This window comes from Patagioenas fasciata, chromosome 13 (genome assembly GCF_037038585.1).
Source record: "Patagioenas fasciata isolate bPatFas1 chromosome 13, bPatFas1.hap1, whole genome shotgun sequence".
Classification (NCBI taxonomy): domain Eukaryota; kingdom Metazoa; phylum Chordata; class Aves; order Columbiformes; family Columbidae; genus Patagioenas; species Patagioenas fasciata.
Genome location: NC_092532.1, coordinates 9,837,369 through 9,859,807, shown reverse-complemented (window position 1 = coordinate 9,859,807; position 22,439 = coordinate 9,837,369). Strand labels below are relative to the sequence as shown.

General features: G+C 59.1%; 6 protein-coding genes across 15 annotated transcripts in view; 3 read left to right on the top strand and 3 right to left on the bottom strand.

Annotated features, from left to right (window-relative positions):
* The window catches only part of ZC3H18 (zinc finger CCCH-type containing 18), a 47,663-nt gene extending 46,402 nt beyond the window's left edge, over window positions 1-1,261 (top strand). For all 7 annotated transcript variants that reach the window (XM_065848384.2, XM_065848383.2, XM_065848377.2 and 4 more), the window contains one exon: window positions 157-1,261. In XM_065848384.2, the coding sequence (XP_065704456.1) occupies window positions 157-355 (199 nt within the window). In that variant the 3' untranslated portion in view covers window positions 356-1,261. The remainder of the gene's footprint in view (window positions 1-156) is intronic.
* A 1,844-nt stretch (window positions 1,262-3,105) lies between these two features.
* Window positions 3,106-5,365, top strand: IL17C (interleukin 17C). The gene is made up of 4 exons (XM_065848554.2): window positions 3,106-3,127; window positions 3,739-3,761; window positions 4,121-4,446; window positions 4,744-5,365. The coding sequence occupies exons 1-4, from the start codon at window positions 3,106-3,108 to the stop codon at window positions 4,991-4,993; spliced, it is 621 nt and encodes a 206-aa protein (XP_065704626.1). The 3' UTR covers window positions 4,994-5,365.
* A 788-nt stretch (window positions 5,366-6,153) lies between these two features.
* Window positions 6,154-8,679, bottom strand: CYBA (cytochrome b-245 alpha chain). Of its 2 annotated transcripts, XM_065848138.2 has the most exons (6): window positions 8,477-8,649; window positions 7,723-7,792; window positions 7,454-7,528; window positions 7,167-7,250; window positions 7,010-7,091; window positions 6,154-6,924 (listed from the first exon to the last, which is right to left on the bottom strand). In XM_065848138.2, the coding sequence occupies exons 1-6, from the start codon at window positions 8,532-8,534 to the stop codon at window positions 6,742-6,744; spliced, it is 552 nt and encodes a 183-aa protein (XP_065704210.1). In that variant the 5' UTR covers window positions 8,535-8,649; the 3' UTR covers window positions 6,154-6,741. The 2 variants fall into 2 exon arrangements, with proteins under 2 accessions (XP_065704210.1, XP_071670655.1); XM_071814554.1 differs by lacking the exons at window positions 7,454-7,528; window positions 7,723-7,792 and having other exon boundaries at window positions 8,477-8,679.
* Window positions 8,680-9,165: 486 nt separating this feature from the next.
* On the bottom strand, window positions 9,166-12,378 carry MVD (mevalonate diphosphate decarboxylase). Its single transcript, XM_065848329.2, has 10 exons — window positions 12,253-12,378; window positions 11,493-11,563; window positions 11,289-11,403; window positions 11,063-11,209; window positions 10,793-10,992; window positions 10,619-10,693; window positions 10,244-10,462; window positions 10,048-10,163; window positions 9,867-9,975; window positions 9,166-9,437 (listed from the first exon to the last, which is right to left on the bottom strand). Exons 1-10 carry the CDS (start codon window positions 12,320-12,322, stop codon window positions 9,357-9,359), a joined length of 1,203 nt encoding a protein of 400 aa, XP_065704401.1. The 5' UTR covers window positions 12,323-12,378; the 3' UTR covers window positions 9,166-9,356.
* Window positions 12,379-13,293: 915 nt separating this feature from the next.
* On the bottom strand, window positions 13,294-20,321 carry RNF166 (ring finger protein 166). 2 transcript variants are annotated; one of them, XM_065848500.2, is made up of 6 exons: window positions 20,128-20,321; window positions 18,685-18,841; window positions 17,783-17,895; window positions 17,488-17,602; window positions 16,528-16,635; window positions 13,294-15,485 (listed from the first exon to the last, which is right to left on the bottom strand). In XM_065848500.2, exons 1-6 carry the CDS (start codon window positions 20,298-20,300, stop codon window positions 15,420-15,422), a joined length of 732 nt encoding a protein of 243 aa, XP_065704572.1. In that variant the 5' UTR covers window positions 20,301-20,321; the 3' UTR covers window positions 13,294-15,419. The 2 variants fall into 2 exon arrangements, with proteins under 2 accessions (XP_065704572.1, XP_065704573.1); XM_065848501.2 differs by lacking the exon at window positions 20,128-20,321 and adding an exon at window positions 19,959-20,115.
* A 22-nt stretch (window positions 20,322-20,343) lies between these two features.
* Window positions 20,344-22,439, top strand: part of CTU2 (cytosolic thiouridylase subunit 2) — a 3,853-nt gene continuing 1,757 nt past the window's right edge. For both annotated transcript variants that reach the window (XM_065848030.2, XM_065848031.2), the window contains exons 1-7: window positions 20,344-20,466; window positions 20,966-21,037; window positions 21,441-21,519; window positions 21,598-21,657; window positions 21,731-21,791; window positions 21,965-22,074; window positions 22,164-22,435. In XM_065848030.2, coding sequence (XP_065704102.1) covers window positions 20,393-20,466; window positions 20,966-21,037; window positions 21,441-21,519; window positions 21,598-21,657; window positions 21,731-21,791; window positions 21,965-22,074; window positions 22,164-22,435 — 728 coding nt within the window. In that variant the 5' untranslated portion in view covers window positions 20,344-20,392. The remainder of the gene's footprint in view (window positions 20,467-20,965; window positions 21,038-21,440; window positions 21,520-21,597; window positions 21,658-21,730; window positions 21,792-21,964; window positions 22,075-22,163; window positions 22,436-22,439) is intronic.

Genomic DNA, 22,439 nt, shown 5'->3' with positions numbered 1-22,439 from the left:
TTTCCAACCACAGACCTTGTACCTTGCCCCTGTTTTTCCCCACTGGCGCTCAGAGCGATGTTTTCTGACAGAGCACATACCGAAGGGGTTTGTTTCCAGCGCAGTGAGCTGCGGGTGAGCACCATCTCACCACCCTCTCCTCTCTCTCCCTGACAGGAAGCGCCAACTCTCACCACAGTCCAAGAGCTCCAGCAAAGTCACGAGCGTCCCGGGCAAAGCGGCTGAGCCGGGTCCCGCAGGCGCCAAGGCGGGCAAGTCCAGCACCCTGTCACGCCGGGAGGAGCTCCTGAAGCAGCTGAAGGCGGTGGAAGATGCCATCGCTCGCAAACGGGCCAAAATCCCGGGGAAAGTATAGTGGGGAGAGCGTCACTCTGCCCCTTAGTGACTCTTCATGTTTTTATAAATAGCGTACAAGCGGCCACTTTGGGATTTTGCAGTTCTGTCTTATTTTGGCTGCGATTCTTTTTAAGGAAAAAAAAAAAAAAACCACAACAAAACAAACCAACCCACCTGCACACACAAAAATCAAAAATTAAATGTTGAAGTTTGTCAGCTGAGAAGCCCGTGAGGACTCGCTCCGGCTCCCGAAGGGCAAGCGGGGCCCGTCCCTGGCTCTGCCGGCGCCGGTTCCGTGTGAATCCTGCACCGAGGACTCCAGCCCCGTCGGATGCTCTCGCTCTCCCTCTTTCTCTCTTCTCCTCTTTGCTAGCCTCGAGTTGTATTCTCCTAGTTAGCCCCGCTGTGTGTTGAGTGTCTTCAGCGATGCAGTTCCATATACTGTGTAACGAAAGAGCCGAAAACTGCTGTGAACTACTGGCGACATCACCTTCTCCCCCTGCCCTCCCGCCCCAGGAGCAAAAATATATATATATTCTTGACTAAAGTCTGATTGGGAAAATGACCTGTCTTTTATTTGAAGCATTGGATTGTTTGAATTGATTTAAAGGAGCCCTGAAGGTGTTGTGGGGATGTCGGTCTGACAAGGAGGGTCCTTTTTTTTTTTTTCATTTTTTTTTTTTTTTTGGTTTGTTTGTTTTTTTTGAGGGATCTCCCTGAAATAAAGTATTTTGATAACCAGTTCTTCCTTTTGCTGCGGTTCTCTGCTTGCTCCCCTCCTCTCTCTCCCCATCCTGGGGTGAGGAGCCTGTTCCCCCCATCTTCCGAGTGTTCAGTTTGTTTTTTTTTACTGAAACAGTGGGATTTGCACCCATTTTGGAGGTGACTTGATGCAGCAGGAAAAATAAAGTGTAGCTATACCTGGTCCTGCAGCCGTGCAAAATTGCTTTCCCACATTCCTCCTCCCACCAGTGCTGTGCTTCCCACTGTACTGGGACAACTGGGCTGCTATGGGGACAGACCCTGACCCAGTGGCATTTCCCTGCACGCCAAAGGTGTTGGGCACCACTGCTGCGGTCCTGGTGAGGCTTTGGCAGGGAGCACCAGTGAACCCAAATGTGTCTTTGCTGTGTGGGATAGAGAGCAGAGGAGGGGAAAAATAATAAAATAAATAATACATAAGAAATGGTAAATAAAATTAATAAATCACTTTCAAAGTAATTAAGATAAATAACTAAATAGTTAAATAATGGTTAAATTGATAATTAAAATATTAAATTAATAAATAATTAAAGGAAATAATAAGAAAATAAAAAATAAATGTATAATAAAAATAAAGTTTAATGAAATAAATATTAAAAATGAAATAAATATTAAAAATCAAATAAATAGAATAACATAACTGAAATAAAATAATTCAGATGAAATTAAAATAAAACAATATAAGATGAATAAATATTAACATAAAAATGAGATCAGAATATGAACCTCTGCTCATCCCTGAACCGGCTCCTCTCCTCCCACGCTCTGCTCAGCACCGCGGTCCCGTTTTGACCCCATCCCGTGCCCTGGACCGAGGTGATCAGACAAAACCCGCCAGCCCTTCCAGAGTTGCCTCATTCGGGATTTCTGCTCTGCGGGAATGTGCCGGTGACAGTGACATCACCGCGGGGTTTGCGCAACAGGACCTGGCACGGGACACGGGGAGCGCGTCCCCATGGGCACAGGGGGCTGGGCAGGGGACTCGGGGCACCCCGTGCCCACCAACGCGGGGTCCCTGTACCCCCCGCACCCCAGCACTCTGTGACCTCAACCGCTTCGTCCCACGATGCTCTAACCCACCACCAACATCCCAGCAATCAAACTGGCGCACGCCCCGTTCCAGCCAAGCCCCCGCCACCCCCTTTTCCTAATTTTTGGGGGTGGCGGGAGCTGCTCCCCGGGCTGGAAGGCTCGGTGTTGAGGAGGAAGTCGGGCCGGGGCACGGGGAGGAGGCAGCAGCCGGAGTTTCCAGGTGTGTGTACATCACCTGCCCAGCGCTATATAAAGGCGGAGGCAGCAGCGGAGCAGCCACTCAACCCCAGGGCAGCATTTCGGAAGGGACCCTCCCCCCCCATCCCCAAAGCTGTGCTCCTGCAACGCCCACCTGATGGTAACGGGGGTGCAGGGGGACATTGCTGGGGGTGGGATGGGGAGAACGTGTGTGTATTTGTGGGCGGGGGGGGGGGGGGGGGGGGTGAGGTCTGTTCATGGTTTGTGGTACACACGTGTATATAAGCACTTGTGGGGTGGAAATGGGGTGCTGCTCTGTGTGTGGATGCAGAGGTACCAGTGACACACGTGTGTCTGTGCATGTCAAGCTGGTGGGCACGGAGGTGTGCGTGTGTTTGTCTGTGTGTGTCTGTGTGTGTGTGCTGCCGGAGGTGCACGTGTGTGTATGGGGAGTATAGCGCTCTATACGCGTAAGGGCCGGCCGGTGTGCGCACATGTGCCTGGCTCGGTGTGTGCGGATGGGGGTGTGTCTGTGCACACAGAAGATTAGTTTGGGTGTATGCCGATAATTTATGTATGTGATTGTATATATGTGTGTTTGATATGTGTGTGATTGCATATATGCATGTCTGTATGTGCTGTTACCCCTGGGCATGTGGCTGCACATGTTCTTATAACCTCTGTGTGTGTGTGTGTGTGTATATATATCTATATATATATATATATATATATATATATATAAAAAACATGTACGTGCATGGAAGGGCAGAATGCGGCATGGCCGTGTATATGTGTGCTTGTACGTACGCACGTGTGCACACTGGTACTAGAGTGTTAGTCACAAGTGCCGGTGTCTCTGTGGGTGGATGCGCAAGCACCAGTGCTGCGGGTGTCTGTGCTGATAGTGTGCGTGTTGGTGCACTATATGCATGTGCATACAGGCATTGTCTGTTTGTATATATACACACACACACACACACACACACACACACACACACACACACACACACACACATATATATATACACACACACATATATATACATACACACATATACATATATACACCTACATATATATATATATATACACACACACACACACACACACATATATGTGTATGTACGGTTATTCTCTGTGTAGCTGTACATGCATACACATACACATGCTATATTGGGGAGGGGGGGGAGGTGTGTTTGGATAGACGTGCTGGTACTCTGTCTGTGTGTATATTTGTGTATACCTATATATATATATAGACATACAAGCACATAAAAACATGTATATGTGTGTGTGTGTATGCGCATGGAAGAGCAATGCTGTGCATGTAGGTGTATATGTGTGCTTACATTTATACACGTGCACACTGGTACTAGAGTCTGTTAGTCACATGTGCTGTTGTCTCCCTAGGTGGATGCTCATGTGCTGGTGCTGTAGGTGTTTGTGCTGATAGTGTGTGTGTTCGTGCACTGTGTGCACTGTGTGTATATTCAGGTACTTTCTCTGTGTGTATATATATATATATATGTATATGTGTATGTGTATATATATATATATACATGTATATATATATATACATATACATATACACATATGTGTATGTACAGGCAATCTCTGTGTCTGTATAGCTACATACATGTGTGCACGCACATGTACAACTTTGTGAGGATGGGTGTGTATATAGATGTGTGCTGGTTGTGTATATTTTTGTGTATTTGTGTGTGTGCATATGTGTGCAGGCCTGTGTGCCCCGTCCCCAGCCACAGTGTCCCCCTGACCCGCTCTCCCGCAGGGCTGGCTCTCTGCCCTGCTGCTCCTGGCTGCCCTGGCCCCGTGCCCCAGCCTGCGTGTCCCCCCGCATCACCCCCACGTGCGCTGCTACAGCGTGGGGGAGCTGGGGGACGGTGAAGCCCCCGCACAGCTCCTGGGCCGCAGCCTGCGCTGGGACCACTACGTGCCGGTGCAGCTGGTGCCGCAGCTGGAGCGCGTGCAGGAGGCCACCGAGGGCCACCCCCGCCGCCACCGCCGCCACCGCCAGCCCGCTTGCCCTGTGCTACAGCTCCGCAGCGGCCTGCGCAGCGAGCCCAACGAGCGCTCCATCTCCCCGTGGCGCTACCGGTGAGTGTGTGCCTCCCAGGACCCCCATCCTGCACCAGCTGCCGCACCGTGCCTCAGTTTCCCCAAGCATCCTTCAAACATCCCTTCTCTGGTTGCTGTTCTGTGTCTCAGATTCCTCAAGCATCCCTCCAACACCCATTCCTGGCTGCCACACTGTGCCTCACTTTCCCCAAGCATCCCTCTCACACCTCTTCCCAGTGTCATCCCTGTTACCTGGCACTGTTGATCCCAGCACAGGGGTGACTTGGGGGGCACAGGGTAAGGGGCTCACTGACCGTGTCCCCCCGCAATCCACAGCATCGATGAGGATGAGAACCGCTACCCACGCAAGCTGGCCTTCGCCGAGTGCCTGTGCAGCGGCTGCGTGGACGTCAAGACGGGGCGGGAGACGACGTCGCTCAACTCGGTGGCCATCCACCAGACCATGATGGTCCTGCGCCGCAAGCCCTGTCCCCGTCCCACGGGCCCCGGCCTTGTCACCTTCGAGGTGGACTACATCAGGGTGCCGGTGGGCTGCACCTGCGTCCTGCCCCGCACCGCCCGCTGAGCCCCCCAGCTCCCGTGGAGCCCCGTAGCGTGACTGTGTCACCGCGTCCACCCCCACCCGTGCTTGTTTTAGAGCACCCACCCACAGCCCTCAACCCATCACTTTCTTATTTATTAGTTATTTATCAGCCTTGCTGCTGAGGTTGGTTTGTTTGTTTTTTTAAACCCGTATTTATTGCTGATCCCCCTCTGACCCCCACAAAGGCTGCAACTCGGGGTCCGGCATCACCCCACGGTGCCCAAGGCCCCCCAGTCAGACCCTGCGAGCACTGTCAGAGGGTTCGCTGGTTATTTATTTTCCCCAAAACCTATTTATTGTTTCCTCTATGTGTGCTATTTAACGACGGCAGCAAATAAAGGACGACCCCGCTGAGCATGGTCCTTGCTCTGTTCCCAGCCAGAGATGGGGTGGCAAAGGGATGGGGACACATACACAGGTGTCCCATGGGGCGATACTCAGCAAAGCATCAGTGCACCCAGTACAACTGGGAGGCAATGGGGAGGGTGGTCCCAGCGCTGGAGGGGGGCAGCCCCAGCACCCGCGGCTCCCCACCACTCCTTTCCCATAGCTCTGCCCCCAGCACCCACAGGCCCAGCGCCACCTGCCAGGGCCACCCCACGTGTCCTGCCAGCATCCACGGGTGCCCTGGGGCGGCTGCACCCCCCATGAGGCCAGGGTTCACATGGGGGGGGGGCCAGAACAGCGGTTGATGCCCAACCAGGTCAAGAATATGTCACTACCATGCAGCACATGGATGTGACTGTCCCTTGTCCCCCACACGTCACACCCAGTCACCCTATAGCACCCACGAGTGGGAGTGGGTAGGGAAATTCTCCCACACACCTTCCCTGTTGGGGGGTCACTCCGGGTTTGGGGGCTCCTCTGGGGTGCAACCTGGGCACAGGACCAGCCCTGGGGACAATATGCCACCGCACCCGTCCCTCCAGCTTCACCCCACTGCCCCTATTGCCCTTGAGGACGTTTCCCTGCCCCCCTCCTGGGGCAAGAGGGACATGGCCCTGCAGCGGCCACACTCTGCTCCAGCCCAGCTTCAGCTGCACCACAGGGTTTGCCCGTAATCGCACTGTTTATCCTTAAAACCCCCACACGTGGCCCCAGCAGCTGCAGCCCCCCAGGGGAGCAGAAGAAGGGGGAACTGGCAGTTTTCCCACCTTTTATTGCAACAGCAACTGCAGAAGTGACAAAAAACAGTGAGAGCCAGTGCAAGGAGCAGAGCTGCCTGATCGGCCCCCATCCCCGAGGGGCTGTGGGGCCTGGGGACCTCTTGGGAAGCTAGGAATTCCCTGGAGAACTGGGGTTCCTAAGGGATTTGGGGATCCCCCAGGGGACTTGGTGCTGCTGGGAGAGCTGGGGATCCCCCAGGGAGCTGGGAAGCTGAGCATCCTCAGGGATTTGGGGATCCCCCAGAGATGGGGGCATCCTTGGCGATCCACCAGAAGCTGGGGAGCTCCTTGGAACTGGGGATTCCTCAGGGATCCAAGTATCTCTGGGGATTTGGGGATCTCCAGAACTTGGAGATCCCTCAGGGAGCTGGGAACCTCTCAGGGATCTGTGCATCCCCAGGAATTTGGGGATCTCCAGGAACTAGAGATCCAGCAAGGAGCTGAGCACCCCTGGGGATTTGGGGATCACCAGGATCCAGGCACCCCAGTTTCCTCCCAGTGGACCAGGATGCAGCTGGGAAGCAGGAGCACGAGCGGCACGGCAGCAGCAGGAGGGGCTCCATGTTACTCAGCCTCGACAGGGATGGGGTTCACCTGCCCCCCCACCTCTGCCGGCAGTTTCTTGCGGGCATCAGCAGGGGGCCGGGGCGGGGGGTTGCTGGGGGGCTGCTTGATGGTGTCCCCAACATGTGGCCGCTCCTGGGGCTTCTGCTCAATGGGTCTCCACTCCTCCCCACGCACCGCCGCCTGCGAAGCCATGGGAGTGGGCATGGGAGGCCCTTTTTCCCAGCCCCCCCAAAAAACAACCCCCACAAAGCCGCTCTGCACTCACCAGCAGGTAGATGCCGCTGGCAATGCCCAAGCAGACAGTGCCCAGGATGGTGGAGAGGAGGAAACCGGCAGGGACGGCCAGGCTGTGTGAGAGATTGGGGGTTCAGGGGGGCCTCAGGGAGGGCTGTACCCCAGCCTCGACCCCACACCCCACTTACGCAGCGTGCAGGATGGCGCGGATGTAGTAATTCCTTGTGAGGGGCCCAAACACCTTCACCACTGCCGTCAGGTACTTCTGTCCGCTGCAGAGCAACACTGAGGGGGTCAGAGGGACCAGCCCCCACCCTGGGGGCACCCAGCTCCGGGAGCCCCTGCAGCAACCATGCTGTCCTCCCCAAGGGAACCCATCCAGCTCTGCTCCCAGCCCTGGTACCATGTTCCTGTGGCTGGGGGGGGTATCAGGACCCCCAGTTCTGGGAGTGGGGAGGGGGCACACACCACTTACCACCTCTCCATGGTCGAGCCCTTTTTCCGTTTGCTCCGGGGGTACTCGAGCAGGCAGACCAAAACACCTGCTGCGCTGAGGGGGGGTCAAGGAAAGGGGCTCTCGGGGGCAGGGTTAGTGCAAAAAAAGGGCTGTTTGGGGCAGGTAAAGAGTGATTTGGGCCCAGAGTGGGGAGGAGGATGGTGCGTCCCCCCCGTCCATGTCTCCCACTCCAATCAGGGCAGGTTTTTCCTGCAGCCCAGCCCCGGGCATCCTCTCGGTAAGGATACATGGCGTACGCCGCGAAGTACCAGCCCTTGAACTGCCCCGCCACGGCCACGATCCCGCCCGTCAGCATGACTGCAGGGACACAGCGGGGCTGGGCGGGGCCTGCCTGGGGACACAGCCCCCCAAACCCGGGATACAACCCCAATATGCGCGATGCTGGGGGGATGCTGTGTGCAGGACCCACAGGGAAGTGACCTGAGGGGCTCCAGGGTGCGGAGCTCGCGGGGGGAGGGTTTTGTCCCCGTGGCCTCATGTCGCCTTCACCCACGAGCTTTGCGCCCTTCTGGCTGCCCTGAGTCGGCAGGAAAGCCGGGGAGAGGGAGGGGAGGGAGAGAAGAAAGGAAAGGGAGAGGAGGGAGGAGATGGAGGGGAGGGAGGAGAACAAGCGGAGGGAGGGGAGACTCTTGCCCTGCGCATCCCCAGCGGGACCAGGACTTCCCGATCGTCCCCGGCGCCTCCCGTTTGCGCCACCCCGGAAGCCCCCGTCGCTCCCCGGTTGCCAGGACCAAGTCCCCCTGGTGCTGCCGCCCTCCTGAGCGGGGCCGTACCCTTTTGTTCCCCCGGGGTTCAGCGCCCCCAAACCCCTCCCGGAGCCGGGTTGCCCATCCCGCTGGGCGCTCAACTTCCCCCCGGTGCGGGGACACCCTCAGCCGGGGGGCCCGGAGGGGTTCCTGCGGGGGACAGGGGCGCTCGGGACCCCCGGCAGGAGCCAGGTCCTGCCCCTGCACTCCCCGGACCCGCACCCCCGGCACTCACTGAGCCCGGCCGCCAGCGCCTGCTCGTTCGCCCACATGGCCCACTCGATCTGCCCCATGGTTCGTCCCGGTCCCGTTCGGTTCCGTTCCGCTCGTCCGGACCCGGAAGGCGGATGCGCCGCTACAGTGTAACCCAGCCACTTTCGCCCGAGGCCACGCCCATTCACCGCAGACCACGCCCTGAATCATAGGGCCACGCCCATTTTCCCGTAGCCCGTGCCCTTATTTCCGCGTGTCACGCCCCCTTTTTGCAGACCACGCCCCCTATCCATCAGGCCACGCCCCCCGCGGGGACCCGCCCCAGCTCTTCCCAAAGAGACACCGTACCAGCCCCTGGGGACGTAGAGGGGAACAGGGGCTGTGGGGGAACAGGACCAGCCCTGCAAGGGACACGGGGGGACAGGAGCCACGTGGGGGAACAGGAGCAGTCCCAGCAGGGACAACTGAGGGGATAGGGGACACGAGCATCTCCAGAGTGGACATGTCAGGGGACAGGGGCTGTGCAGGAGGACAGGGGTGTCTGGGGTGATGTGGGACAGGATCGGTCCCAGCAGATACATCTGGGGTGACAGGGGACAGGATCAGCCCCAGCAGGGCCATCCACAGCTGTCCCCTGCCCCCCACCTTGGAGTCAGCACTGCCCACTCCCCCCAGCACCACCCACAGAGCCCAGACACCTCAAAACAGCACTGCAGCCAGAAAACCTCTATTTCCTTACAAAAGAGTAAAAACCAGCCCTGGAAGATCACATCCCACCCCAGGGTTGGGGACACCTTAGCACCAGGCCAGACTCAGCACCCTGAGCCCTCCGGGTGGCATTGGCAGAGCCCCCGGTACATCACGGCTGTCCCTGGCGATGTCCATGGCGATATCCCCAGAGCTCAGGTGCTGCGGTGGGGCAGCCCATCCGCTCCCAGGAGGTGCTGACTGGGGTCATCCAGGAGCTGGGGACCGGGGCCGGGCTGGGGAGCAGCAGAGAGGGTTAGGGGCAGCAGAGAGGGTTAGGGGCACCAGAGACCTCCCCCTTGGGGCTGTGGGACAGATCTGGGCCCCCCAGACCCCAAAAGGCCACCCCATGGGTCATGGCAGTGAGAACATGCCTAGGGATGGGGTCCTGCACACCCCTGGGGACAGTGATGGTGTCCCACAGACCCCACCAGGGATGGGGGGCCATGAACATTCCTGGGTCAGGGATAGGGTCCTACAAACCCCCCAGGGATGGTGACAGGGTCCTGCATACCACTGGGGACAGGAATGGGGTCTCCGGTACCACCCCTGGGGATGGGGACAGGGATGGGGGTCCATGCACGCCCCTGGGGATGGGGTCCCACACACCCCCTGGGAACAGTGATGGGGCCTCCCTGTCACAAGTCTCCCCATAGCTCCCCTACCTGGGTGTGCAGGATGTACCGAACGGCCCCTGGCACCGGCTCCGTCACAACAGCCGCCAGCAGCTCCTCCGACAGTGAGGCCGAGCCCACAGGCAGTCCCCGCAGGAACCTGCAGCATGGGCAAGCACTCAGTCCCCAGCCACCCCATTCCACCCACAGTAAGAGATGCAGTCGTCCTTACTGGTCCCCGTTGGTGGCGGGGGGAAAGCTGCGTTTCACCACCTCCACAAACTCAGCCACAGTGTCGGCCAGCGTGAAGATGACAGCATTGGGGCCGGCGTCAAAGGTGTAGGCAACCTGTAGTGGAATGCAGGAAGGACACAGTGACCTGGTTGGGGACCACAGCAAAGTGGGAGCTGTGCAGGGCCGGTTGGTACCTTGGTGCGGCCATGGTGGGTGTTGAAGCGGTGCACCAGGGCGATGATGTGCCGCGAGGTGTCATTGAGGTAGAAGATGGGGGGGAAGGTGTCAAGGCAAGTGGCGTGGAACTGGTTGCTGTCCTTCATGGTGAGTTGCCCGAAGCCCTCGAAGTCCCGCTCACGGATGTGCCGCATCATCAGCTCCAGGCGCTCCGGTACCACCACCTCTGCTCGGTGCTGCCGCAGCCAGAGGGTCACGGTCATCCCCATTCAAGGACACTCACGGCACCGTTAGCCTTTGGGCTTTGCTTGAGTGGCACTGCAGGCGCAGCCCCCCAGCATGAAGAAATGCCCCCAGCTAAAGGAAATGGGACCCCAAACCCTGCACCGTACCTTCAGCAAGGGGCTGGTGTCCACGCTGGTCTGCATCCCCGCTGTGCTGCCCACCGGCTTCTTCTCCCCGCTGACCTGGGGGGAGCACAGACAGTGGGACACAGCCCCCCTGCACCGTCCCCCCAAACCCCACCCAGCCAGCAGGTACAGCCATATCCCCTCCAGCCCCCTCACCACCATGACGAGGACTCTGAGCTCCGGCCAGTGCGTTTCAGGGGCCACTTGCAGGGCCAGGCTGTCCCGGCCATCCGGTCGCTCGCCCCGCTGCCACTGCACGAAGCCCCCCAGCATGCTGCGGCAGGCGCTGCCCGAGCCGCGCCGTGCCACCTCCGACAGCTCACCCTCCACGCCGTACAGCCGCGCCAGTGCCGACACTGTGAGGACGGCATGGGGTCAAGGGGGGACACCGCATCACCACCACCCCCCACGTCCCCGCTCACCCACCCAGGCAGGCATAGCCGGCAGCGGAGGACGCCAAACCAGCAGCGGTGGGGAAGTTGTTCTCGGTGGCGATGTGGATTTTGTAGGAGAGGCTGAGCGGGCCCACGTCCTTGGCGCTGCCGCCTCGGCGCTTGCGGGCCAGGCGCTGCACTGTGGGGGAACAGGTGCGGGTTTGGTATGGGGGACACCCCTCCCGGTCCTGGGGGTGCCCATGGTGGGGGACACTCACCCTCCCGCAGGCAGGCCTGCAGCCGGGGGTGCCCCACGTTGGCCTCCTCCCCATTCAGCCACAGCCGGTCCTCCGTGAAGTCCCGGCTGGCGGCAGCTGTGGTGGTGGTCTTCAGCTGTCGGGAGAGTTGGGGTGAGTATGGAGGGCTGGGGAGGGCAGGAGTGGGGCAGAGGGGCCTGACCGTGACCTTGACCCCACACCAACCTGGTCCTGGTGCAGCGTCACACTCAGGGAGGAGTTGATGGGCAGGATCAGATCATTGTCACGCTTGCCCCCTGTGAGAGAGAGAGCACGACATGGTACGGCTTGGTACGGTGCTGCTTGGCACAGCACGCTACAGCTTGTCAGAGGTGTTGGGTATTTGAAGCACTCATTTTGTTTATGAATAAGCTGAGCTATTGTAGCTATAATCAATATTTTCAGTATTTGTGCCCAGGGTGGTGAGGAGGGTGTTGGTTCCCAAGGAACAAGTGACAGGACCAGAGGAAACAGCCTCAAGTTGCACCAGGGGAGGTTGAGGTTGGATCTCGGGAACAATTTCTTCCCCAGAGGGCTGTCGGGCATTGGAACAGGCTGCCCAGGGCAGTGCTGGAGTCACCATCCCTGGAGGGGTTTGGAGAGAGCAGAGATGAGGTTCTCAGGGACGTGGGTCAGTCCGAGGGCTGGGTTATGGTTGGACTCGATGATCTCAAAGGCCCTTTCCAACTAAAACGATTCCCTGATTCTGTGACATTTTGTTTTAGCGTGGCATGACACGGCACAGCCCTCACGGCATCTCTGCCCGTTCACACCCCGCGCAGGTCCCAGCCCCGTCCCCACACCCCGTTCCGGGGGTCTCCACCCGCCTGGCCCTGCGTCTGCGCCCGGGTGTCGCGTCCCGGGAGCTCCGCAGCACCGAGGGAGCGTCCCGGCCGTCGGGAGAGCCGCCACCGCTGCCACCCGCCCGCGGGCCGCCGGGACTCACAGTACTTGATGACAGCGATGTTGACCGGGGCCGTGCAGGTGACCATGGCGAGCGCCCGCTCCTCCGCCATCGCGCTGCTGCTGCCGCTCCCGGGGCTCCCGGCAAAATGCGAGGAGCCTCAAGCCCCGCCCCCGCGCCATGCAAGTGGCTGTCACCTGTGGCAAGCCGCCGCCTCACCATTGGTCGGCGCAGCAGCACCCGGCACACGATATCCAATGGCAGCGATCGGACCACGGAGCGGCCCCGCCCTGCCGGCGCTGGGACAGGCTTGCGAGGCCGCCATCTTGGAGTCGGGCAGGAGCTGCGCATGCGCTGTTGCGCCAAGCCCGGAGTCCGGGCTCTCCCAGTACCTACCAGTGCTCCCAGCGCTTCGACAGTCCTCTGTCCCCAACACCCCCAGCGCTCCAGTGTCACCCCAGTGCTCCCTGTGCCCTCAGAAACCACAGTTTTCCCAATGCACCAGTGCTCCCAGTTATCCCAGCAGCACCCCAGTGCTCCAGTGGAGTTGTTTTGTTTTTTTTTTTCCCAGTAGCAAGGCTGTGTTTTGGGGTCGGAATGAGAAGAACACAAGGACACGCCAATATCCTGGCTATTGCCAGGGAAATCACGGACAGTTTTGCCACTTTCCAGCTCCAGGTGCACATGGAAGTGTGGCTGCGTGGTCCTAGTTGCTGGCTGGCGTTAAACCAGAGGTGACAGGCCAGCACCAGGACAAGGGTGGACCCCTGGACCCCTTTGAGGGGACACCAGCCCCAGGGAGGGGGACACAGATGCAGCCTGTGTCCCTGGGGAACCCCAACGGTCCCACAGGGGCTTGGAGCCAGGACACCCCAAGGGACACCCGCTGTGGTCCCCTGGCCAACACCCAGGGCAGGGGGGAGGTCCGAGGTGATGAAATGGCATTGCCAAACCCCATGGCAGCACCATTAACAGGAGTCAATGAGTCTGGCACAAAGCTGTAAAGACACGTCCTATGTTTGGAGAAGGAGCAGCCCATATAAGGCAGGATGTGGAGCACAGACCACACAGGGAAGCCACCCATGGATGAAACTGCCTTTATTGAGAAAAATGGTTTGCTACAAATACCTCATTGATTTTATTCTTCTTCAAAAAACAGTACGTCTCGTTAAAAGTTCTAGTTAGGCAAAAAGTGGCGGGTAACATACTGACAAGCGCGGCTGGCAGCGCTCACATCCCGGGCCTTAAAGTGCTTTACAAAAGCAGCTCTCACTGCCCCTGCTCTGGTGTTGCAGGGCAAAAAGGAGGAGAAAGAGGAGGGAGAAGGAGACAGAGAGGTTAATAGTGCTGTCTCAGAGGCAGGGAGCTCCCTACAAGCCAGAGCTGCTCTGGGACTCGAGACTCCCAGCTGAGGACAGGGCTGGGAAACCCTCCTGGGTCCCTTTTGGGAGATGCCAGTGCTCCCTGTCCCACCAGGGATGTCCCCCAGGCTGGGAAGGTGCCAGGATGACCATGTGGGTAAGGGATGACCCCATTCTTTCTCGCCAGCCTGTCTGGAGGGAGGGGAACCAAGCAGCTCCAGCCTTTCCCTGCCCTCTGCCTGCTCCTCGCAGAGCTGCCAGTGGCACAGGGGAGCCCACAGCCCCCAAAACACCCAGCAGTATTGAGATCAAAGTAAGAAACAAGACAGTATTGCTAGAACAGAGCTGGAGTGAGAGCCAAGGCTTGGATAAACCCCAAAAGGGCACTTCCCCGAGCAGGGACACGTGGAGGGATGGGCTGTCCCACACCCCTTCTCTGCAAAGCCCTGCGGAGGATCAGAGGGGACAGTCACTGGAACGCTATGGAGCATCCCTTGGATCAACATCTGCCCAGGTGTGCCCTACTCCCAGCGAGAGACCTGGGAAAGGGGGATGCAGCCCCCTATTTCAGGGTGACAAGATGCTTGGCGTTGGGGATGAGATCGTGCGTGGGGAGACGTTCCCCCTGCGCGCCCATCACCAGACATGACCCGGCTGTTCCGCGCACAGCTCCAGCGTGGCACAACCGACCTGCCTGCTCGCTTGCAGACAGAAAACCAGCACTTGGCATTACGTCCTGCCTGTGGCCGTGTCCAGGGAGCTCTGCCCGTGAAGGTTAAGCCATCAAAAGCTCAACCACACCTCGCTCAGCACCCGACCAGATGCTGCTCTGACCTGGTCTCTCCTGCATCAGCATCCACCTGCAGAGAAACACGATGAGGAGGGGAGGGAACAGCCCAGAAAAAAAACTGAAAGGGATGCTCGCGTGCTTCTCATGTCCCCCGCAGAGTCCCGTGGGGGTCTGGCTCCTGCCTCCCACCCGATTTCAAATCCACAGCATGTTCATTTGTTTTTTTTAAAAATATACTTTCTTAATAATGTTCCATAAAAATACTCTTGTCCCCGGTGACAGATATTGCAGCGTGAAGAGTAACAGCTTCTGTTGCTGCTCTATAAAACGTGGAAAAGGCGTCACGCCAATTAATGTAGAAAAATGCAAGAACTCAGTATCACAAGAGCCAGTACAAAACGAGGAATGCGAGGGGCTCACCGGACGCCATCCCTGCGGACTCCTCCGAACCATCTGCCATCACAAGGAACTCAAGGGCAATGTCTCACCCCAGGATGCAGCGTGGCAAAAGAGGCAGCTCCTGCCTGCAGCACAAGGCATGGGACAGACCGACGTCTCTGGAAAAAGCCTTGAAGAGTTTAAAAAAAGTTGCTCCATGTTGTTTTCTTCCTTTTCAAAAAGGAGGCAGACGACTGCAGTTTCAAACTAGGGCATTTCTGCACAAAATGCATCATAGTTTTATGTACCTATTATTTAACCGCAACAGAGAGCGTGAAGACAAAATGGTGCCAAAAAGCATCTAATAATAAATAGATCTGGATACAGGTATATACTCCGTATATGGATATGAAACATCTAACTGCGGAAAGATCCTTCCGGCGCTGACTCCTCTCTCCTCCCAGCAGCGGACGTCTCTGCTCGCTCACCAGTCCAGCGCGACGCTCAAGAGTCTCCACCTTCTTTAACAAGGTGGGATTTGCCCCAAGAGGAGAGGGACGGGAGGTGGCAGCACGTGTCCGGGGGGGTGACAAGCTCTGTGTCTCCCCAACGGGAAGGCCAAGTGTGCAAAAGGAGACGGTGCGGCGAGGAGGGTCCAAACGGATGCTCCGCGGTCACCCTCAGTTCTCAGAGAGCGACAGTGCCAGGGCAGCCTGCAACGCCGCCTCCTCGTCAATGTTATAGTCCTAGAAACAGAGAAGGATGGTCAGGACAGTCGGGCCACAGAGCCCCCATCGAACATCCTGCTCATTGAGCCAGCAAGGCTGCAAGGGTCCAGCTCCTCTGGCAAACAGGTCCCCGGAATGCACATTTTGGGGTGTCCTTTGTGCCCACAGTCCCTCTCCTGCCAACATCAGCTCTGCTCTTAGACTGGTCAGGGGCGAAACGTTCCCACAGAGAAGCCACAGCCAAAGGGCAAGAACAGAGGCTTCCCCACCGCTCCGCTTTGGGTTTATGTGACACAGCAACTGCTCCCTCAACTGGAAATATCTGCTCATAAAATAGTTGTGGGTCCCTTGCCCCGACACCAAATGGCCCTGCAATAAGAGTAGGATGCCCAAATGGCCCTGCAATAAGAGCAGGATGCAGACAAAGCCTCCCCAGGTCCCTGGGGCCAGGGCTGGGCAATCACCCCCTCACCCCCACACAGGAGGGGTCAGCAGCTCCACAAGGGTGGTCATGGATACCCCCACGCAGCAGTCAGACCCCCCAAACCCCGTCTGCTCCCTCCCACGATGTATGAAGCCTCAAAGAAAAAAGCTTTTTTGTTAAAATTCCTCAGGGGAAGATTTTAATGGAGCACGCAGAGGAAAGAAGCCATCTTCACATACAGCACTAACATTTTCCTCTTCTTTTTTTCCTGGTGTGTCCAATGACAACCAGCTTAAACACTGCCTGGGCCCAGCCCCACACCCACAGGGGGTCTCCTAAGTGGGGCTACACATGTGCCATGTGCCTCCCTTGTCAAAGTGCTGAATAATTTTGGCTAAAACCCCATTTCTAGTTGATTTTCTTTGTTAAACAATTCTGGCTAGAATAAAGTCTGCTTGGAGCTTATTGCCTGAATAAATTGACTTTTGGGGTGTCTCTCAAAAGCCCAAAGGAGGATCCATCCCATTTCCCTCCCGAGGGGCTAAAAGCAGGATGGGAAGAGCCGGTTTCATCTCCCAGCTGCTTGGCGTGGGATGTGGGGAAGATGATTCTGTTTCAGTTCGGGGCCGTACTCACCACAAACGTGTCATAGGAGAACTTGTGTCGGTGGAGAAGGTGCTGGAGAAAGTTGGCGCTTTTGTAGCTGGGGTCCCCCCAGGGCATGGCTGAGCAGACCGGGCACACCTGCGGAGGGCAGGGACGAAGGGGAGTCTTGACTCAAAGGGGAGTCTTGACTCGAAGGGGAATCATGACTCAAAGGGGAATCGTGACTTGTGGGCACAGACCCTTGTGCCACCCCATCCCCTGGTAGGGCTGGTGCAGCCACAACATGAGGGAGAGGTGAGTGGGGGCCCCCTTTCTCTCACAGAGAGGGATGTGCTAAATAGGGGGGTCCTCACCCCCTTCCAGGAAGATCCCTTGCTGCAGGGAGCCTCTGGCACGTGGTACAGGCTGCTTTAACCTGGTGATTACTTACATGTGCACAAGCACCTCTGAGATTACAGAATCACAGATGGTTTGTGTTGAAGGGACGTTCCCAGCTCCCCCAGTGCCACCCCTGCCACGAGCAGGGACATCTTCACCAGCTCAGGTTGCTCAGAGCCCCGTCCAGCCTGGCCTGGGATGTCTCCAGGGATGGTTCATCCACCACCTCTTTGGGAACCTGGGCCAGGCTCTCACCATCCTCAGGGGCAACAATTTCTTCCTCACGTCTGAGATGGTGCCAGAGCTGAAAATTCACCATCTCTGTCAACCCAGCGAGGATGGGGAGAGGAAATCCCACACCAGGCAGGTCACAGGCACAGGGGGACAGAGGCAGCTCATTCCAGAGAGCGTCTGGTCAATGAGATTAAAATCAAACTAGATTTAACGAGATTTAAACGAGATTTAAATCAAACATCTGGAAACAGCTGTACTCCATGCGAAGCAGCAGGTCTGCGTGCTGGTGGCTTCGGATGCATCAGCTCCTGTGTATCTGGATTTCCAGGAGTTACCCCACACAAAACCAGCCCGTCCCAGCGCCCCGGCATCACTCACCACCTTGTTGGGGTCATTGCGGTGGTTCTCCATGCAGTGCTTCACCAGCTCCTGCTGGTCCAGGTTCCGGGCGCCACAGTACGGGCACACAAACGTCGAGCGATTGGGAATGTTGCTAAAGAGAACAAAGATGAGCTCAGATCCCCTGGGAAGTGATGGGGGGACTGATATTTCTCCCTGTGATTACCCAGGGGAAAACAGAACACACACTTGGATTTTAAGGCTTGTAAGGGAAGGAAGTGCCAGTGCAGTCAGCAAGAAGGGACACGTTTCCCTGCCCGACATGCAGTAGTACCTGGGGATTGGCTGGGACGTGGGGACAATGGGAACAAACTTGGGGCAGTTGGCCATCTGCTCCTGCACCTTCGCGCAGGATGAGACATGAGAGCGCATCTTGGCGAGAGTCACCTGGAGAATGAGGAGAGAAGAAACATTCCTGGAGGCTGTGACACCTTCCGCTACAGCTCAGGAGAGCAGTTTTGGTCAACCGAGGTCAGAGCGACTACTGGTTTGTGCAGGACAGACCCATGTCAGCATGGAAACGCTGCACCAGCCCGTCCTTCCTTGCAGGACAGAAATTTGGGGCTGCACGCTCGCTATACGTGTCCCCAGAGATCACGCACAAGCCACACTGCAGCACCAATGCTGTTTTTCTTTGCAAAAGAGGAACTGTTGGCCAATGGAAACCCCAAACTGCCCCGACACTATATGGGATCCTTCCTGGGCCACAACCAGGGAGTTACAAGAAGATTCCCAAAGTTAACAGGAGCCAGAAAATGCATCAGTGGAGACACACCATGAACTTACAGCTGGTCCCTGAAGCGTCCCAGACCAGGGCCTGGGCACACTGCCAGTTCAGGTCCCCTGTGGCTGTTGGGATCACAGCACCTTAAGCAAGACCTAAATCCTCCCACCGGTTAGGAGTAGCAGCAGAGATGGTTTGTCTCAGCCTCTCCTGTGCGGCAGGAACACCTCAGCCTGCTTTTGAAGGTCCCCACTGTCAAACTATAGCTCCAGTCTGCTGCCAAATGCATGCAGGGGACACCACACCTCACTGGTGCAATTGGGGACCCATCAAACAGGGGATCCCACAAATCGAATCACTGACAGCAAGTGACTGCGGCTGGGGGACTGGCAGCCAAACGATGCCGTGCTCGCATGGGAGGGGGACAGCCAGCGCCCCCCCGCCAGGTTTACCTTCTTGCTGCAGCCTCTGCAGGGAGCTTTGTAGGACGCGAGCTGCTTCTCCACACTGGATGCCTTCTCCACCTTCTTGGGGTCGAAAGGCATGCGGCAGAGTGGGCAGAGAGGGGATGGCACTTGCAGGCAGGGCTGCAGGCACTCCCCGCAAAACCTGGGGACACAGAGAGTGGCGTCAAGCAGCCCAGCAGCCCCACTGGGAGAACTGGACAGAACTGAGAGCATAGGAGAGGCTGAGGGGAGGGCAGGCACGGCCCACGACCCAAAGGATCTCCCTGGACAGGCTGCTGCTCTGAGACCCGTGGACGGGAGTGGATTTGAGCTGAGCCAAATAAAAAATGGTGCTGAGCACCCAGGCCACACGGGGATAAAGCCGGTGAGCACGTCAGAGCCTGGCTCAGCACCTGTCAGGTCCTCATGCCCGCGGGAACATGGATGAGAAGTCAAAGCAGCAGAGGGGAAGTGCACGATGGTTCCCCCAGGTGTGGGGGTAAAGCAGTTTGGCCCCCACAAAGTCGATTGTCACCATGTCCCTGTTCCCTCCTCCTGCCCACCCAGAACAGGTGCCCCCTGCCCAGCTCCCTGGCATCACTCCCATGAGGTGCCCCCAGCCCCAGATGAGCTGAGGAGGTGCAAGGGAAAGAGTAAGACCAGGTTGGGGCACCAAGCAAAGCCACAGCCTCAACAGAGACCAAAGTGTCCCAAAAATTGACCATGAATGCAGGACCAGGTGTCACCGCAACACTGGTCAGATCAGGGGACCAGCTCCCTTCAGCCTTTCCATGGGTACTGGGGGTCACAGCACCCATGGGGGGAGCAGCCCCGGGATCGTGCTGGGGAATGGGAGCTGGTGCCAGGTTCTCAGTACTGGGCTAAAGGGAGGGGGAAAAATATGGGGTCCTGGTATCAGACTGGCAGGGTGGGATCAAGGTCCCAGTACCAGGCTGGGGGTCCCAGTACCAGGCTGGGGGTCCTGGTACTGGGCTGACAGGGTGGAATCTGGGTTCTGGTACTGGGCTGGGGGTCCCAGTACTGGGCTGACAGAGTCAGACAGGTGTCCCGGTACCAGGCTGGGGTGGCAGTACCTTACTGAGGGTCTCGGTACTGGGCTGACAGGGTGGGACAGGTGTCCCGGTACCAGACTGGGGGGTCCCGGTACTGGGCTGGGGGTCCCAGTACCAGGCTGGGAGTCCAGGCACCGGGCCAGGGTGGGATAGGGGTCCCGGTACCGGTCTGGGGGATCCTTACTACTGGGCTGGGGGTCCCCGTACCGGGCTGGCAGGGTGGGCTGGGGGTCCCGGTGACGGCTGAGGTGACCGGGCAGCGGGCCCGGAGGGGCCCCGGTGCAAGAGAGGGGCCGCTGCCCAGTGCCCGCGGCGGGTCCGTCCCCGGGGGTCGGGCCAGGTCGGGGGTCCCCGCCGCCCCCGCTCCCCGGCTCACGTGTGTCCGCAGCCGGCGATGCCGACGGCGCGGTGGAAAACCTCCAGGCAGATGGGGCAGCTGAACTGCGCCTCCAGCGCCTCGGCGGCGGGGCCGGCGGGAGGTGGCGGCCGCGGGGACCCGCCCGGGGCCTGGGGCCGCTGCGCCGCCGCCACCAGCAGGTTCCGGAACATGGCGGCGGCGGCCGCGGGAGGGGCGGGAGTGACGTAGCGGCGCGCGCCGCCGCGTCACCACCGGGAGCGGCGCGGGGCCGAGCGCGGCCGGCATGTGTGAAGCGGCGGAGGATGGCGGGTGCGGGGCGGGACCGGGACCGGCACGGCGCCGCGGCCAGGGGCACAGGTAGGACACCGAGCCGGGAGCCGGGGGGGCCGCTCCCGGTGCTGTCCGCCGTACCGCCCCCGGTGTACCCCCCGTGCTGCCCCCGGTACCTCCGCAACTCCCCCCAGTGCTGCCCTCGGTAACCCCTCCCTGCTACCGCAGCGGTAGACCCCCGGTACTAGCTCCGGTTTCCCTCCGGTAGCCGCCCCGCTATCCCTCCGGTACCCGCGGTACCCCCCGTTAACTGCCATGTGGTGCTGTCCCCGTTATCCGTCCGGTACCCCCTGGTGCTGTCTCTAGTGTTGCCACCTCTACCACCCCCGTTGCTACCTGCGATACCACCCCGGTGCTATCCCCGGTATCTCCCGGTGCTACCTGCGGTACCCCCTGCACTGTCCGCGGTTCGCCCCAGTACACTCCTGGTGCTGCCCCGGGGACCTGGATCTCGGCGCCCCCCGCCGGGTATCGCCCCCGGCGTGTGTCGGCGACCGGTGCCCCAGTGACCCCCGTGTCCCTGCAGCCACCCACGACCCTGCATGAAGTGCGGGGGCTCTGCTGCCCTCATCATCCGCGTCGGGGACCCCTTCTGCCGGTAAGGGACCGGGATGGGGGCTGCTCAGTGTGGGGACACGGGGTGTGGGGACATCGGGATGCGGGGACACAAGGTGCAGGGACATAGTGTGCAGAGGCATTGGGGTGTGGGGACATAGGGCTTGGGGACATGAGATCTTTGGGATATTGGTGCTTGGTGACATTGGGTCTCTGGGACATCAAGGCTTGGGGACATCGCAGCTTGGGGATGTTTGGGCCTGGAGACAGGGGGCTTGGGGACAGCAGGGTACAGGAATATTGTGGCTTGGGAACATTGGTTCTCAGGGACATCGGGTCTTGGGGCCATCAAGGCTTGGAGCTGTGGGGCTCAGGGGTGTTGGGCTTGGGAACACGGTTGCTGGGGGCCGTGCGACACGTTGTGGCTCACGGCCGTGTCCCCACAGCGGCTGCTTCCATGATTACTTTGTGCACAAGTTCCGTGCAATGCTGGGCAAGAACCGTGTCATCTTCCCAGGAGAGAAGGTATGGAGGGGGACATGGACATGGGGGTGACCTGTGTGGCACTGCTGGGGCCAGTGACCAGCCCTCCTGTCCCTGCAGGTGCTGCTGGCGCTGTCGGGGGGCCCGGCCTCCAGTGCCATGCTCCGGCAGGTGCAGGAGGTGAGTGCGGGGGCAATGGGAGGGTTTGGGGGGGATATGGCTCATTCAGCCCCTCACCCTGCGCCTCTGCCAGGGGCTGAGCCGGGAGACAGCCAAGAAGCTCCGCTTTGTCCCCAGCCTCATCTATGTTGACGGTAAGAATTAGCCCTGCTCCCCGCTCCCAGAGCAGGGTCGCTCTGTGCTATGCCAGGGCTGGGAGCTGTCACCAAGCCCAGCGTGGCTGTGGCACCCTGGGGTGTCCCCACTGGCTGTGGGGACGAGCTGGGTGTCCCCTTCTGACCACAATGTCCCCGGCGGTGCTGCGCAGAGGGAGCGGTGCGGGGACAGAGCCTGGCGCAGCGGGAGCAGAGCCTGGCCCACATGGAGGCCCTGCTGCAAGCAACTGGCTTCCCCTTCCACTTGGCCCACCTGGAGCAGGTACAGGGGTGTTGGGAGGGACACACCAGGGTGGGGGGACACATCTGGATGTCTCCAACCCCTCCCCGGTGTCTACCTCTGCCCCACAGGCGCTGGAGCTGCCCGCATCCATCTTGCGGCCGGGGCCGGGGAGGTCTGGGAAGCCCGGCCCGTCCTACAAGGAGGCCGTGGAGGGTTTCATCCAGCAGCAGCGGCAGGAGGGGGACAGGAATGGTGGCACTTTTTCACCTGGTCCCAGCACCCAGGTGGGGGACCCGACTGCCCCCCGCCTGCCCACCCCTGCCCGCACCCAGGAGCTGCTGCAGCTCTTTGAGGCCGTGGAGACGTCAACGGCGAGAGAGGAGCTGCTGCAGATGCTGCGGTGA